Raw genomic sequence first — 17350 nt, forward strand, 5'->3', positions numbered from 1 at the left:
TCCCTTCCAAGTGTGTTACAGAGGCCTCATGTGTCTGGTCTTGGCACGTAAACCTTTTATAAAAGGAAGGCGTGCACTGGTTTCAGCACCATCTTGATGATTTGTGAGAGAGAATTTTCCAGACTCAGCACTCCATCTCCTGCACAAAACAAAAATTTTCAGCCACTGGATAAACTTATTTTGAAACAGAAAAATAGTTATCTGTGTACTGGGTACAGGTGCCCCAGGGCAAGTGGGCATGGGAGCTGCAGAGGTCACCTCTGTGAGGAGAGGCTGGGACTGCTCCATGCCAAGCACAGTCCATCCCAAGCAGAGATTACCCTGTGGCCCTGGAGAGGTCATGGTGGAGCAGGTACTTCCCTGTAAACCCTGGAGAGACCACAGTGCAGCAGACATCCACACTGCAGCCCCTGGCAGACAGGTCTCAAAGGAACTGTAGCCCATGGAGAGCCCACGCTGGAGCAGCTTTATAATAGAAGACTGAAACTCATGGAGAAGCCCAAGGCTGGAGCAGAGAAGTGGAAAGAGGAGAAAGGAGCGACAGATAGGAACTGTTACAGACTCACTGCAGACCTCCATTCCCCATCTCCCTGTGCTGCCCCAGTGGGGAGAAGGTAGAAGAGTTGGAAGTGAAGGGTGGAAGCTGAGCCTGGGAAAAGCAGGTGGTTTATTTTTATCTTTGTTTCTCAACACCCAGCTTGATTTTAATTGGGAATAAATTAAAATAATTTTCCCTGCTCTGTCTCTTTTTTTGCTTGAGCCAGTAGCTGGTTAGTGATGCCCTTGCCTTTGTCTTAAACCACAAGAATTTTAATGTTATTTTCCCTGTCTCTTCTGTTGAAAAGGGTGATAGAGAAGCTGGGTGGGGATCTGACAGCCACACAAGTTCAACCCAACACTCCAGCACTGACCCAGTTCTCTTTGGGATCTTCATTCATGGCTTGGACACAGGACCCAAAGGAACACTAAATATGTTTGCTGACACTAAATTGGGAGGAGATGTTGACCCCCTTGAGGGCAGAGAGACCCTGCAGAGAGACCTCAACAAACTAGAGAGATGGTCAATCATCAACCACATGAAGTTCAACATGATCAAGTGCCGGATTCTGTGCTTTAGGGGGGACAACCCTGGATGCTATACAGACTGGGGAAGGAGATGCTGGAGAGCAGCGCTATGGAAAGGGCCCTGGCAGTCCTGGTCAGTGCAAGCTGAACATGAGCCACCAGTGCCCTGGCAGCCAGGAGGGACAAACCTGTCCTGAGGGACAGCATCACAGCCAGGCAAGGGAGGGGATTGTCCTGCTCTACTCTGCACTGGGGCCGCCTCACCTTGAGTGCTGGGGCAGGTTTGGGTGCCACAATATAAAAAAGACATTGAACTATTAGAGAGTGTCGAAAGGAGGCCCAGAGGAGGGTCACAAGGATGGTGAAGGGTCTGGAGGGGAAGCTGCATGAGCAGCAACTGAGCTCATTTGGTCTGTTCAGCCTGGAGAAGAGACTGAGGGGAAACCTCATTGTTGTCTTCGATGTCCTCATGACGGGAAGCAGAGGGGCAGTGTGTTGGTTAAGGTGGTAGTTACGGCAATTGTATTGAATTGGCAGGGCACCTGGCATGATGTAAATGCTATGGAATAAGGGGTGGAATGTGCTGGGTTTGGCTGGAGTATAATTAAACGTCTTCACAGTGGCTGGTACAGACTCTGTTTTGGATGAGCACAGGGTTGATAATAGATGTTGAGAGAGATGTTTTTGTTATGGCTGAGCAGCGCTCACACAGAGCCAAGACCTCTTCAGCTTTCTATACGACCCTGCTGGTGAGGAGGGTGAGGGTTGTTGGGAGTTTGGGAGGAGACACAGCTGGGACAGGTGACCCAAACTGCCCAAAGATATATTCCTAACCATGTGACATCATGTGCAGTATATAAACTGGGGGGAAGAAGGACAAAAGGGTGGGATGTTGGGAGTGATGACTTTTGTCTTTCCAATTAACCACTATGTATGTTGAGGCCCAGTTCTCCTGGAGGTGGCTGAACACCTGCCTGCCCATGGGAAGTGGTGAATGAATTCCCTATTTTGTTTGTGTGTGTGGCTTTTGCTTTCTCGCTTATCTCAGCCCATGAGCTTTCTGGTTTTTACCCTTCTGATTCTCTCCCATGTCCCACTCTGTGGGATTGGCTGCCTGGTGCATGGCTGTTGGCTGGAGTGAAACCATGACAGGCGGGTACAGCTTTACTCTCATGACCAGTGACAGGATTTGAGGAAATGGCCTGAAGCTGAGTCAGGAGATGTTTAGACTGAGTATCGGGAAAAAAATTTTCACCAGAGGTGAGCTGAGCACTGGAACAGCTCCCCAGGGAAGTGGTCATAGCACCAGCCTGACAGAGTTCAAGAAGTGTTTGGACAATGCTCTCAGGCACATGGTGTGACTCTTGGGGTATTCTGTGCAGGACCAGGAGTTGGACTTTATGCTCCTGATGGGTCCCTTCCAAATCAGCATATTCTATGAGTCTACAAAACTGTTTTGAGTAAGCTAGTGCTCTCAGAGTAATTTCAGCCTTACTTTTCGATCTCAATCTTCAACAGACTTGTTATTAAGTGGAAAATTATTTCCATTTGATTAAATTCTATTAGAATTTTTGCCGTGAAAAAGAAACAAGAGAAGCAAACTTCACAGCATTGATCCATCTATTGATGATTTGTTCCCTGGCAAAATTAAGGTTCTGTATTATTTATACTTCAGTTTCTATCAGAATTTGTTATTCCAGAAGTTGCAATGCACATTTCTTTTTTTTTTTTTTAAGGGATGTCAATGTCCTATAATTAGAATGGTACTAAAAATTCACACATTGTTAATTCTAGCAGCGCTGCTCAGAAGGTAACGTCACTTGCGTGCACAGGCACAGCACTAGCACACTGCAGATCTGAAGAGACTCAAGAGGCAGTGCAAGCCTCTTCCCCTGTCTCTGTCATACTTGTGTCTGATATCTTGCATGGACACTTGGGAGAGCTAAAAGACAAGACTTCCTTTAGGACTTCCTGCTTAAAGCAAAGGACAATATATCCCTCACTTACTTTCACACACCTGAATTGAGCTTCAAACAACAGCAAAATAAAGACAGAAAAGGAAGACTATTTGACTTATGTCAACATTCTTATTCTTTTTGGAAGAATGTTGTCCTGTTTAATCCTCATGAAAGTGGAAAAAAATAACAGTAGTGGATTAAAGCCAGAGTTTAAGAAAATACATTTAAATATATCTTTTTACTTAAAAATGAGTTTCCTCATCATTCAAAGACCTAAGAGTTAAGCTATGTTACATACACCTCAGGTACAAATTGAGAAAAGATTCAATAAATCAGACTATATAAAAAGCAAGACATTTTTCCCCCAGAAAAATGTATTTGTGTTCTATCTGATCATATAAAAACCATTAAATTTAAAAAAAAGACATGTATATATTTTTTCAAGTGTTAATGGTTTCACCATTCATCTTAACTACATTCCAAAGTCCTGTAACACCAGGGCACGTCCTCCTTATCTGTGTAGCACAGTGAGCCACATCTTTACACTGAGGTCACTCTCATCACTACTTCCCCAGAGCAGTTATCCTCTGATGCGTCCTCCTGAGGTCTCATGCGGTTGAACAGGTGTAACAACACATAGCCACACTGAAATCTCGGTGAGGTTAACTGTGTTGGATGAACTAAACTTCTGTTTCTAAATGCAGTCAGTGGCAGCCACAATGTCCTCCCTGCTGAGGATTCTCCTCGATTGCTCTCTTCTATGTCCGTGGCTTTATCATAATTTAACACATCCCAGTGTAGATTGACAGCCCTCCAGCGCTTAAACACTCGATAAACAGATGCACCTTCATGGACTATCAGTCCTGAAAGTAAGAGGGAAAAAAAATTGTTTATACAAAATGTCAGTGGATACCATTTTGAGAGTAAATAGAGATTCAACACATTTTAATGAGTCTGACAATTTCCAGATGCAATTAAATTACTCATAACATTAATAATTTAAACAAACTGTACATATGCAATTTAACTGGTTATTCATTTGTTTGGGAGGCAGAAACATGCAGGGGAAATAAAGTTGTTCTGAATGCAAGCTCAGCATTAGCAACATTGGAATTATCTGAGCATGCCTAACTAAATAAATTATTCAGATTTAAGTAAACCAATGCAAAACTGGCAGGTTTGGATATTGACTGTTTATGCTAGTGCTGCCCTTGTTCTCGGTAAGTACTATTTATTTACTGAGATTTGTACTGGTTTAAGTAGACCTTTAAGTAGGTGAGACCTTCTGTTATGAACAGGATAATCCTACATTTGTTTAAGAGTGTTTTGTAGAATTCAGTTCAGATGCAGACAAATTTAACTGCTTTCCTAGTCCCAGTTTAACTTAAGAGCACAGAAGATTTATGAAACAGCTGTAAGGATAATGACTTTCCTGTCTTGCTTTCTTTAGAACAAGAAGAAATTAAATGTTATTATTTACTACAAGGAGCCTGGTAAGGATGACACACTTTCTTCTTTCTCTTCAGTATTCAATAGGAAAAAGTTGCAAATTATCTTTTTCTTGAGACCCAGAAATCTTTTAAAAGGTTCTTCAAGGAAAATACAGAATTTCTGGAGTCCTCAAGAGACCAATCTGTTTAAGAATTTCCACGTACCTAATATTTATGCCTACTGCATGCGTTCAAGCAACTTATTTCAAGAAATGAAACTACTAACGTTTTTAATGTGTGTTTACACTCACACTCTTTATATGTATTTCAAGTATGGATCTACTGGGGATATACATGGGGCTTCTGTCCTCTTACTAGTTTTTTCCTCAGCCAGCCTGGCTGAGGACACTTATATTGTTCTGAGCAACACCACCTCTTTTCTCTGGCTCCCTGCTTTGGGAAAAGAGCAATGTGCCTAGCCAAAAACATTTATAAATCTTTTGTCCAGTGTGCTCCTTGCCTAAAATTATCCTATACGTGGCCACATATAGGAAATATGATATGTGGTGTCCTATAGCCCAAGAGATTGTATATCACCTGTTTCTACACAAGAAAATTGTGATTTAAGTGTCTGAGGTCCTTTAGCATGATTAATTAATACTAGAAAGGAGATGCTCACAGAAAGATGAGACAAGCAGAAAGGGAGGTAAAAATATTTATGTGAACAGCAAACCTCACATTCAAGTGCAATGATTTGCAGATAGCAACCCCTACTCTAACACATTTTTAAAGATCATTACACTGAAAGATGGAGAAACTCAAAGATTTCTTTCAGAAGGCCGTGATAGTGAATGCAGCATCTCTGTAAGGCTTTCAAGTTGCCTAAAATTCATTGAAGCATCCAATACAGCAAAAGTGGCACAAAACAAAAAAATTAATCGTAAATATTTTAAATGTATTTTGTAACAACAAAGCATTTTAGTGGAATTTCTTCTTGATTGCAAGATTTCTATCTTTATCTTCTCAGATATAAAGTAACCTGTCTTTAAAACTTAGTGTAATAATAATTTAGTCAATAGATAAACATACCTTCAAGACTGCTTTGATTGTATCAAAAAGAATAAATGTATTTCCTCTTGTACAGAATCTACAAACCAAATTAGCCATGGTTTTACTGCTGTGACAAAGATTCACCCTTTTGTGTTCTTTTGAATTTCCTATAAAGCTGATAAAGGAGATGAGAATAATCTTCCTCAACCCGTTCCTGGAACACAGCATTATTTGGTCCAACTTCTCTCAAGTCTGTGATGTAGCAAAGTTAAAAGAACCTATTTACTCCAAAGTAAGGATACGTGTCTGCACTCCACTAGAACCTGAACAGTGTATTTCAGAATAGAGGAGGAAGCATTTGAGAAAGGATCATTGAGGTACATGAAGCATATTTAAACAGTCAAAATATCTTTCCAAAATTAAAACAGAAAAAATCGTAGGATGACTTCTTTAAGGGAGCTCTCTTTTACTGTTTTGGGGCTTTCAGAATTTATTGAAATTATGTTTTCAAAGTTTTTAAACATTGGCAAGGATAAGAAATTTTCTTTATAGTGGAAGCTGTTAGTCTCATATACTTTAAAAGAGTTACAAAACAAAGGATGAAATATTGCAAGCCTTGGCATAAAGTTGTCAGATTTGGCAGTGCTGAAGGAGAAAAGGCACACTTTCATAATTTCCTCACAGAAAAAGTTTAGCTCTCTTTTTGATAGAGCTATAGATTGAAAAATACCTACGAAGAAGAGGCAAAAGGACTGGGGGAGGGATGGGGAAGTTCTTGACACCAGTAGTTCCAAGACCACGAACAAGAGGAACTCTAGGTAAGTTTTAAATGCTAGAGATTTTCCAGGTCCAGAGGAGTTCCGATGCTCATAATACAAGTAGTTAATCTCTGAAGGTAGCCATTGGAGCTAAGAAAATGACAAATAATTGCCTTTTTCTTAAGGGCTCCACAGCAAGCAATGAACGTGGCTATGAGAGAGAAAACAAGAACAAATCCCTGAAGAATATGGATCTGTTCCAAACACCATGATTTCAACAGCACAGAGGACACCGCTGAACACCTGTAGGAGAAAAATATTTGTTTGACTCAGATGATCTCAAGAACAATTCACCGCTGTTAGCGGTTCAGGTGTTCTGTCCAATTAATATTTACAAGCAGCTGAGGTTTTGGATGATGGACCCATCTAAATGTTGTATGGTCCTAAGAAGACTTTAAGTTTTATCTCTAAGATGGAGGGATTGCAATGGGATCCAGCCAAGAGGATTATGGAGAATCCTAATTTTATTTTATTTTATTATCTTTTTGCCAAGTAATATTCTATTCTTTCACTGTATTCAAAGTTTTTCTTACCCTGACCCACAAGATACTTGAATTTTTTTACTATTGAATGTCTTTACAAGCAATCAGCTTGTTATATCATTCATATTTGGTGGCATTAAGTTACAACTTCATCTTATTTATCACACTAATCTTATATATAATAATTTAGGACTGGTCCTTCCAGAAATATCACGAGATTTTATCCAGGGATAAAAGATTATTTTCAGAAACAGACTTTACCTCTGGACAAAAATTATTAAAACTAATAGTTTTAAAACTATTAAGACTATAGTCTTAATAATAAGACTGTTTTAAGACTAATAGTCTTAAAACTATTCTAGGGCCCACAGATATTAAAGAAAAAAAAAAAAAATCAATTGCTCACAGCATTAAAGTGAACCATATCCAGGCTAAAAATAGTAATATAAGTCTTTTTAAACTATTTAGAATTAGATCTAGTGTGAGAAAAAAAAAAGATTTTCTGAGTAAAGACATATGAGGTGCAGCTGGATGTGTTCATTGTAACTTCAGCCTTTTCCTTTTTACAACCAAGGAGTAACAGGAAAGTTGCAAGGCATCAAGTTCCTTAGCAAGGAAGAAAGAGGCTTTCAGAGGGAAATTCACACTCGCACTCGCTCCCATCTCTTACTCCCTTGCCGCAGTACTACTGGCAGCAGTCATGTGTCTAGTGCGATGTAACAACTGCTTTTCACTGCTGGAAAAGGAGCAGCATTGTTGATCTGATTGCAAGTCAGCTGTTATTATTTGTGATAGGTTTTGTTCACGTTAAAACCATTTATGACCAGTAGTTACAACTATTTGCCAGTGAAAATTATATAAAATTCTATGACTTTTCCGTTACACAAAATAATTGCTAGGTTTAGAATGTAGAATGGCAAAGGCTTGATATACTGTCCTTCAGTGAGTAGATCAGGGATTTATATTATTCGTTCTTTTCATGAACTCACTCCCTTTGGTAATCCCTACATGAATGGTCTGATCCTAGAACCATCACTGGAATAGCTCTGAGTTTCACAGGCTGTAGTTCTGTTTGATCAGGGTGTTCAAGGTTTGCTTTAGGAAAACTCATACTTATAACAAATTTCAAAGAGAACAGCTTAATGCTCAGCTTGGATGCAGAAAAGTACAAGGTAATGACTTGTAGGGTTAAAACCAGCACTGATAAGTAAAAATGATCCTATTTGTCAGGAAGAATTCTGGGAAAATTCAGACTAGAAGAAAGAGAACAGTGGATATCAATAAAACATTTACTCTAGAATGAACAGAACATATTCTGGTGATCTATAATATTTAGGATTTTTCTTTTGTTGAAAAGTAAAAACAAGGATGTAAAATACAAGTTAGGTGTAATTCACTTAATAAGAAAGTGAGTGGTGTGCTACGTATGATATAGAAGTCAATCACTGAGTAAGCTAATTGTTATGTGCACATCTTCAAAGATGTCATAAAAATATGTCAGTACTTTTAGGCAAACTGCTTTCAAAAACTATAGCAAAACATTTCAAAAAGTGCTTCACACTTTTTGTGTGAAGATATCTACACTTCACAAATGACCAAAAATATTCGTATTGTTTCTGCAAAGGTGTAGGGAGGCATAACTGAAGGCAGGCAGAATAAATCTTGGTCATACCACCAGTATCTTAAGTATCATCTTGAAATATGTGGTGCACAGGAAAACCTGTATGTCTGCATAAACTTTTCATTGAAATAATGAGAGATTACAGTGGGAGTAGAGGTATTCACTCACTGTAAATCCTGTTGAAAATTAAGAGAACGTCACAGATGACTAAACACAAATGAAAGGAGATCCTAAGTGAGAGCTGTAGCTGATTGTAAGCATTACAAGCTTTATGATATAAGAGATTATACATAATAATGGTAAAATAGTAACTTAATGCCTTGGGAAGTCCTCAGCATAATGAAAAGTGTTTGGGGGTTTTTAAATAATTTATAAGCAATAATTACATATATCTATTAGAGAATTTTGTCTGAAAATTTTAAATTAAAATTATCAATCTAAACCCCCCTCACTTTATCATGAAAGAAAAAGATGAAATTGAATAAGGTTGATTATATTAATGAATACTTTTAAGAGTTACAAGAAGTCCTGATCTTCCAAGCTAACAGATGCAAATTACTTTAAATTATATGCAGAATAAGTGGGTCTGAATGAATCTGGGTTATCAAAATTTCTCAATTACCAAACCTCCTTTATACAGCTTTCTGAATTTCCAGACAGTCTAGTAAAATCCTTAGTCTTATCTGCAGTGAATTTGGTAACTACAAAATAGTGTCCAAACATATTTTAGTCACTTTTGCCTTTAAATTTTCATATATTATTTATGATAGTTCTATAAAATATGTATTTATTAAATGACAGGCAAGTCAGTTTATCTGTGTGTTTGCTTTGCTCCTGCAGGGTGTAGTTGGGCCAGAAGCTCCATGTGAGGTTTGTTCAGCAGCTTCCACTTCAGTGGTGGCTCGAGCCTAGCTGGTCTGAAAGGCAGCTAAAGAACTGCATGTACCAATCTATGGAAGGTCACCTTCCAAGTATTTACTTCTATGGATAAATACAGTAGTATTTCTGATCATCCATGGATGTTTTTGGCTGATTTTTAGTTTAATCTGGTTTAGGTGTTTTAACAGTAAAACAAATGGGAAAAATGAAAATAATTTGAAGTAACTGGTTATAATGGTAGCTGATGCATACCAATTTTTTTATTTTTTTTTTTAGTGGGGAGAAAGAAAAACTCAAACAAACCATATAAATGAAATGCTTGGAATGCATGAAGCACATTTTATCTTCCTTTAGTGTATTTTTAAACAAAAGCAAAGCCCTCAACATTGAGTGTTTAGCTGGAAGAGGTGATATTCAGAAATCAGCATCTAGGAGGATGTGTAGCTGAGTCCTTTCAGTCACGTAAAAGATGAGCACTTGTCCAAGATATGAGATTCTGCTCACTTTTCTGTCTGAGATTTGGGTTCACAGAAGAAAGCCTTTGTTACAAAATATTCCAGAGCAGGCTTCTATAACAAAAATTACAAAATGAACAGAATTGCTGATGCAGCTGAAATAGAAATACTTTTACAGTAATGGGATGGGTTCAATAAAATATGATGTGGTTTACAGCTGAAGCAAACCCCTTGATATTAGGAATCACTCTGTTTCTTTGTTCCTTACAAAGCCGAATTCAGCACTGTCCTAATTCCTGTATGTAAGATTCAGATAACATTTATCTCTCAGAAATGTCAATGCAAACATCAGATGGCTTCTGGATTTTCTTGCAAATAAAATTCTGTGAAGGTGGTTTAATTTAAATAATTATTACTGATTATGTAAATTTAATTATCTAAGTTATATAATTATGTAATATTTAATGTAAATTTTCTCTACAAATAATCATACGTATTCTAACAATCAAATCATGTTGTTTTACCAAATACTAAAGGGATTTCTAGTTAAATATTTCTGAGTCCAGTGTATTTTCAGAAATTTCAAAAGTGGTCAATACAGTGTTGCAATAAAATGTAGTTTCTTTTACAAGATTTCAGCTAGATGACTTGGGACTTTTTAATAGTAAAGCAAGTTACTATAGTTAGCACTGTGTGAGTGTTTCATAATTGTTTATGATGTGCAAAGAACTCATGCCTGCCTTCTCTCTTCTCCATTTCTAGCACAGTGACCTATATAAATCTGTGCAACCTAATTTTGGGTGTGCAGTTTGATGACATCTTCAAGGGCTTCTTCTGTGCTTCATGATGGTACAATCCAATTCAAACTGGCATCAGAAGACAACAGTGTGTAATTTTACTAATTATTTTCATAAAGTATTTCATATTTTCATCTGTTTAACTCCCTGAACTTTGCTAGTTGTTTTATCAAGAAATTTAAACTGATCCTGTTCTCACCATTAAGATTTTGGGACTACACTGATGAATCTGAGAGTAAAGCTTCTTTGATTATTTTCTCTCTGCGACATTTGCAACACTGTAAAAAGCACCACTTGCCAAAGGTATCAGCTGAGAATAAATCTGCAAAGAACTGGAGTGATCAATTCGAGTGACCAATTAGAAAAATAGAGATAGCCACAGTCTTAAACCACAGTCTGTGCTGTTTAAAGATTTTGAGCTTACCTATGCATACTAGATCCATAAAACCATACATTCCATAGCAGATTTGAAAAAGGATGTCCTTTCTTTGCCATACTGCATAAGGGCTGAAGGCTGACCATAGAAGCCAAGTCACACTTGCTACTAAGAACAGAGATCCTAGGATTACAGCAACCATCTGCACTTTCTCAACCAGTGTTATAGTAATGCTTTGCCACTAAAAGAGAAACAAAGTTGTATAAGATAAAAATGTTACTGTCCATGGTTGCACATTCAACTCCACTTTTTTTCCTGAAATCAGAAATTATTTTAATATGTACATATATCTTCATAGATATTAATAATATCCTTGATAGTGACATTTTATATATCTTTTTTCCTATTTCACTTTTAAAGTGAAGCTAATAGTTGCTTTCCCATTTCCTCCAGTGTCACTACCAATCAGGTCTAGCTGTGAACTTCCGAAGAGTTAATCTTTTACTTCTGTTTTGAATATGTAGGCAAAAAAATATTAAGTCATAGGAATGGAACTCAGTCTTTCATCTTTGGAGAGCAATGAACAGAATAAAAAAGGAAGAAGACTTTTTCAAATATGTGTTATGTTAGTGTGACATGTTTCCTTTCCATCCCTCCCTCCTGAAGTGTGAAGCCATTTTCTGCTTTCAGGCTTCTCATCAAAGAAGTTCCAGACATATCAAGGGAGTTGTCTTTCTCTGCATAAACCAGTGTTAACAGCACAAAAAGGCTCCTGCAACCCAGTGTGGACGCAACATGAAAACTCAGGAGGAGTCCTGAATATAGATAGCACAAATATTTCTTTTCTGTGCACCTCAATTATGTCCACCTTTCCAAGGAAGGCTGTATCTTCCATATGTGAGGTGACTCTGGTTTATGGTGTGAAAAGATTTAAATATAAGAGAGCGTGTGTTCTGACTTCTGTCAAGATAAAAGAAATACAATTCTGCTACAAGAGTCACAAAAACAAAACACAGCATAAGGAACTAATTGTTCTAGATTACCCTTAACATATATGGGGTTTTTTGGACATAATTTTCTGAATTACTTTGGTAGACACCCATTCCAGTCCCATCACTCCTTCCAGGGCTGCGGCAAAGACTCTGGAGGCAGCCATCTTTCCTGTTCCTAATTTTGGATGTACCTGCCTCCTTCTATAGTTTCAATAGGGAACAAGTGGAGAAAGCTATTGCAATAAGGGTTTTCTTGCCTCTTTTCCCATCTGGCAATAATTTTTCCTTTTTCCTACTACTTTACTAAAGCCTTCTCTTTTTTACAGCTGCTGGGTACCCAGTACCATATAATCATAAGATAAAATAATACTTCATGTTGCAAGGGGCTTTGGGAGCCCTCTAGTTCAACTTCCTCCTCAAAGCATGATCAGGGATGAGATCAGACCAGGCTGCTCAGGGGTTTATTCTGTAACACCTTGAAAACTTCCCAGTATAGAGGTTGTTCAGCCTCTCTGTGCAATCTGCTCCATTTCTTGACTGTACTCAGGCTGAAAAAAGTTTTTTTTCAAAAACATTTTTCCTTATATTCATTCTGATCCTCTTTTATCCCACTTACACTCTACCTCCCATCAAGAAGAGCCTGGGTGAGCAATGGGTCCTTTGTCCCTTTATTCTCTTTCAGCTCTTCCCATTAACTTTTCTACTGTAGCCTAATATGCACAATTGGTGCTGCATTCCTTCTCTTTTTTCAACCTTCTGAATATAACAGTACAAAAAGATAGATATATAACAATTTATAAATTGTCTGTCTTGAAATACTATCCTTTTATAATGAACTCATTAAATGCATACTAGCTTTTTCATGGAACTTGAGGGTTTGGAATGGGACTATTCATACTAAGTACTATTTTTTTACAGCAAAACAACTATGGATACTCATTTCCTTTGTCAAGTCTTTTTATAAAGGTCAAAGAAGGTCATTAACAAGTGATGCATGACAGAATGGTGTGGGATTTTCAGGACTCAGTATACAGGATTGGGAGTTCAGGTCTGAAATTCATTCAACACTCTTTAGACTCCATAGGGTAATGTTAAACAAAATTATTTTTCATTTCCCAGCTGAAGCTACATAGTGTGACTTGGCAGAAAACTGTCAAAAATGTTGTTGATTATGTATGTCTATCTTCTTTCTTTATCAGTGTGAGACAGACCTGTATTAAATTTCTTCGGAATGTCTGAAATCAAAGTCCATTTACATGAAGTAAAGCTTTTACTGTCACAAAATATTACACTGTCAAATTCACGGAAGAAGCTGGCAATAAATTGAAAAGACTTATATAAATGAAATTAACAGCAGATCTGTCACAGTGCAATTTCAGCAATGCAGAAGTTCCTAAACTCACTTCCTTTTTTTAAAAAAAAAACCAACAAAACTTAGATTGCTCATAGTTAGTCTGCAAAGAGAGTAATAAACAAAAGGAAAAGCAATAAAAAAAATTGGGATAAATAATGTAGCACGCAGTCTAGATACAGAGCTTATCTCCTGTTCTGGAGTTGCCTAAAAACCAGTGTCTCTTCCTCAGTGTCAACCATTCCTACCACCCATTTCATGTGGCCTTCTTGTTGGGTTTTCCCAATTCTTTATTTCTAGAGAAACTTGACCTTGAAAAGTTCTAAGAAACATAGATATGATCCTCAACTCTTCCTAGCCTCCTCTAAACAATGTATTCTTATTGTTTTACTATTCTGATCTACCAAGAATGCAAGCAGTTGAACCTCTCTCAACCTCAATAAAGTCAGTAATTCCAAAGATTCAGCATATTAACATGCTATCAAATTACTACAATTTCTGAGAAAAAGCACAAGCTTTCCAGAGGTTGTTGTTCCTAACTCTTCTGCCTTTAAAAAGCAAAGAACAGTTCAAAAAAAATCCCCCTAACCAACAAATCAAAACCCCCATCAAAATAATAAAAGAAAAAGAACCCCAAAATTGGGTTGAATATTTTCTTCTATTACCCAACTACTTTAACCTTTGTAGTATTCACTGTCTTTGTTCTATGAAAGAAATTTTAGTCCTCCACCTTCTTCACTATGAAGGACAGCAATAATCAAGAAATTAAAAAAAAAAAGTTAGGATATTTTCTTCCTTACTGTAATCTGTAAATTAAGCTAATTGATGATATTCCATAGTGGATGTGTGAGGAAGAACTGTGTGTGTAAGATGGAGACATTTTAGTGGGCAAGAAAATTTACGTGAAACCGCTAACGTGCCTCGTTGTGGTCAGCAGTCTGCCATAGGAATCCAGCACCCTAGGAGGGATGGGATGGGGTGGATTGGTGTTCAGCTCTAACGTGGTGAGCTTGGAGACCTCATCTTCTATCTATGTTGGTCCATAGTGCTAATGGCAGGAAGACTGTGGATGGTCCTGATGGTGTTAACTTACCCCAGCTGAAATTTCCTCCTCCTTGCCCATCTCCAGTCAGTTTTTTTTGTAGCAGCCTGAGATTTCCTCTTGGGAAATGAGCGTCTTGATTTTTTTCCTCATAAATTTGACTGAGTTTGGGTACAAATTATAAAAAAGCAAGCAGATGTTACTGGGACAGGTATGTTTTTCACATAAGAAAGGTGGTATTCTGTAATTACAATGTTATTCACGTGCGGATAGGCTGGGAATGTTCAGTCCTTTCTTAAACATGGCCAGCATTAGCCATTAGACAATGAGATGAACTGCACAGGACTGAATTGTTTGGTTGCTTTGCATTTCATAACAAGGCTTGTGAAGAGGAACTGGAGTTGTGGTCACACCATTTGCTTGGCCCAAAGTCTCTCTCACAACATGACTAATACCTGTGAGAATACAACTGCAGGAAACCCAGGAAAAGAAAGGTCTTTCTAAGAGTAAGATTCTTTTTATAGCATTAAAAGTCAGTTAAACTTTCTTTGATTTCCCACAGTTATTTTCCTTATTGTATTCACTGTTATGTTATAATCACTTCACCTTTTAATGTCAAAATAATGACTTATGAGGTAAAAAAATAATATAGTAAAAATAATTCAGTAATAGTTAATGCTGAGAAACTACATTCAAAGTCTAACAGACTGAATTATTTAACATCATAAATTGAATGATCACATTATTAGTGTGATTTAAATGTCATGATCTAAATCCATTATTTCCACTAGTGTTTTTCTCATTTTCTTCATATAACTTGTCTCAAGAATTGTAATTGCTCATGATTGTAAATAATATTATTACTTTCTAATTTGTTTTTGATCTTTGCTGACTATACATTCCACAATCAGTAACAGTTATTTTGGCTAAGTATTTTGCCAAGTTAGAAAAGATCTAGACAGGATTTTAGTGTCAGCTTCTGTAAACTACATGACCTTAAAAAATAAATATTTTAAGAAAGATTGTAATTTTTGCTCAATAACTAGAAATGGAAAGAAAATGTGAAATATTTTGTATCTAGATAACTATAATAATGCTGTAGGTTTCAGATATAATACTTTTTTTAAAAATGTCATTTAAATTTCTGTGAAATAAAAACCCATTTCATATTCCTTCCCACCATATCTGTAGTGTTAAGATGTACCATGCCATTTCAGTTGCCCATGAAAAAAAAGCATTTTATTTTCATTTACACTGATGTCAAAAACTTCCTTTAAAAATGGTGTTTTAAACAAAATATAATTAATAGTTCTGATTTAATGTACTATTCTCTGCCCTTGAAAACTTTCTAGACTTTTACTTCTACTGACACTTCATTATATTTGGTTCTTTTAAACTTTTATTTACCAATGGTCTTCCCCTGATAAATCATTTGAGAGTATAGTACATTAATGGTACTCTAGAGTTCAAATTCTGACCCCAGAAACATTGCTCCTCTTTACTTCTAAGGTTTCTGTCAAACAAAAATACAAATATAAGGAAATAATTCCTTATTTTTGAGGTTGAGACATTCAGAAGTTGAAGGAAACATATTGCTTTAATGGACTAATTGTTAAAGAATAAAGTTAATGCAGTTATATGCATGTCCTTAATAACATAAAGATGGATAAAATATTCAAAGGTCTGTCATCTTTGAGATAAATCAATATTAACTTAGCTTTGTTTTAATAATGCCTTCTAAAAGCCCATTGATTATTGTATAATACATGGCAGAAAAGTGATCTAGAAAGTAGAGACTGTGCTTGTACTTAGAATACCTAGCATTAAAAATGTCTGCAAAGAAACTATAGGTTTTCCTACATCCTCAGTAAAGAACATATGAAATTTCCTTATGGCTACCCAAATGCATATCAGCTTCAGCTGTACTAATTCATAATCCTCAAAAATTCCTTAAGCCAAAGAACTGTTATGGAGTTATCCCACTCGGTTCCCTCAGAAACACAGTTTATTATGGACACTGCTGATGGAAACCTCTCAATCCCTTCACTCATTCTGGAATTAATATTTTACATAACAATAACAATATTGCCTGGCTGTGACCTATTGTAACATAACATGATTAACCTGAAGACATACCCAATATACAACCTCAAAAATATTTTGTTAGATTGCTCTAATTGTTAGAACCAACTCTCACAAGAAAAAGTTCTTTCCTACTGTCATTCACTATCCATTACAAGATTTGTAATCTGTGTACATATGAATGAAAGTCATAGAGAAGCAAAAGAACACACTGATTTAAGTCCAACAAATAATTTTTGAAATGGCTGTTCCTTACTTTATCTTCTTGGTAGTCTATGTGATTAGATAGTTAGGATTTCTAAAATGTTTTGCAGTAAGCACACAACTGACTACAAGATTCAGTATACAAAGATAATTAACTTACTGACAAGGCTGGACAGAAAATACATAGTTTTGAGTATACACACAAACGTTAAAAATGTCATTTTTAGCTATTGGGTTCTATTTTTATGACCTTTTTCTTGAAAGAATCAATGTCACAAAAATTGCAGTGCAGCATTAAATGGCTGCCTATTTTGATACATCATTAACACAGAGAGTGCCTGGAGTCATGATGCCCATTATCTTTTCATCTGGCAGAGAGCTCATCAATGCAGATAGTTTGGGCTGTACATAATTTTTCCGTTAGCTTGGAAAGCTGCACCAGTATTTTACTTGGGACATTCTGAAAACATTACATTTACTCTGCAGATCCTGTCCATCTGTGCCCCACTGAAGCAATTTAGTTGACAGGTCCTGGAAGTGTTGACTTACTGCATGTACACAACTGACTGAACATCTACACCTACAATGGGTGCATCTTGAATTCCTGGCTGTCCGGAAGCCTGGACATCCTAGTCAATGTACAAAATCTGCACATTCTATTATATTCACCTTTCAAAATGTTACTGCTTACTAAGCAGAACAGTTCAACCTTTTATCTTATGATAATCATGTTGGAATTGGGATCTGA

At 36.9% G+C, this 17350-nt stretch overlaps 1 protein-coding gene across 1 annotated transcript in view; it reads right to left on the reverse strand.

The window, feature by feature from the left end:
- Positions 1-3261: 3261 nt before the first annotated feature.
- MARCHF11 (membrane associated ring-CH-type finger 11) overlaps positions 3262-17350 on the reverse strand; it is a 32395-nt gene continuing 18306 nt past the window's right edge. The window contains exons 3-4 of the mRNA XM_040074912.2: positions 10980-11172; positions 3262-3886 (exon numbers count right to left, since the gene is read on the reverse strand). Of these exons, the coding sequence (XP_039930846.1) occupies positions 3564-3886; positions 10980-11172 (516 nt within the window). The 3' untranslated portion in view covers positions 3262-3563. The remainder of the gene's footprint in view (positions 3887-10979; positions 11173-17350) is intronic.

The sequence above is a fragment of the Hirundo rustica genome, chromosome 1 (assembly GCF_015227805.2).
Source record: "Hirundo rustica isolate bHirRus1 chromosome 1, bHirRus1.pri.v3, whole genome shotgun sequence".
In the NCBI taxonomy this organism is placed as follows: domain Eukaryota; kingdom Metazoa; phylum Chordata; class Aves; order Passeriformes; family Hirundinidae; genus Hirundo; species Hirundo rustica.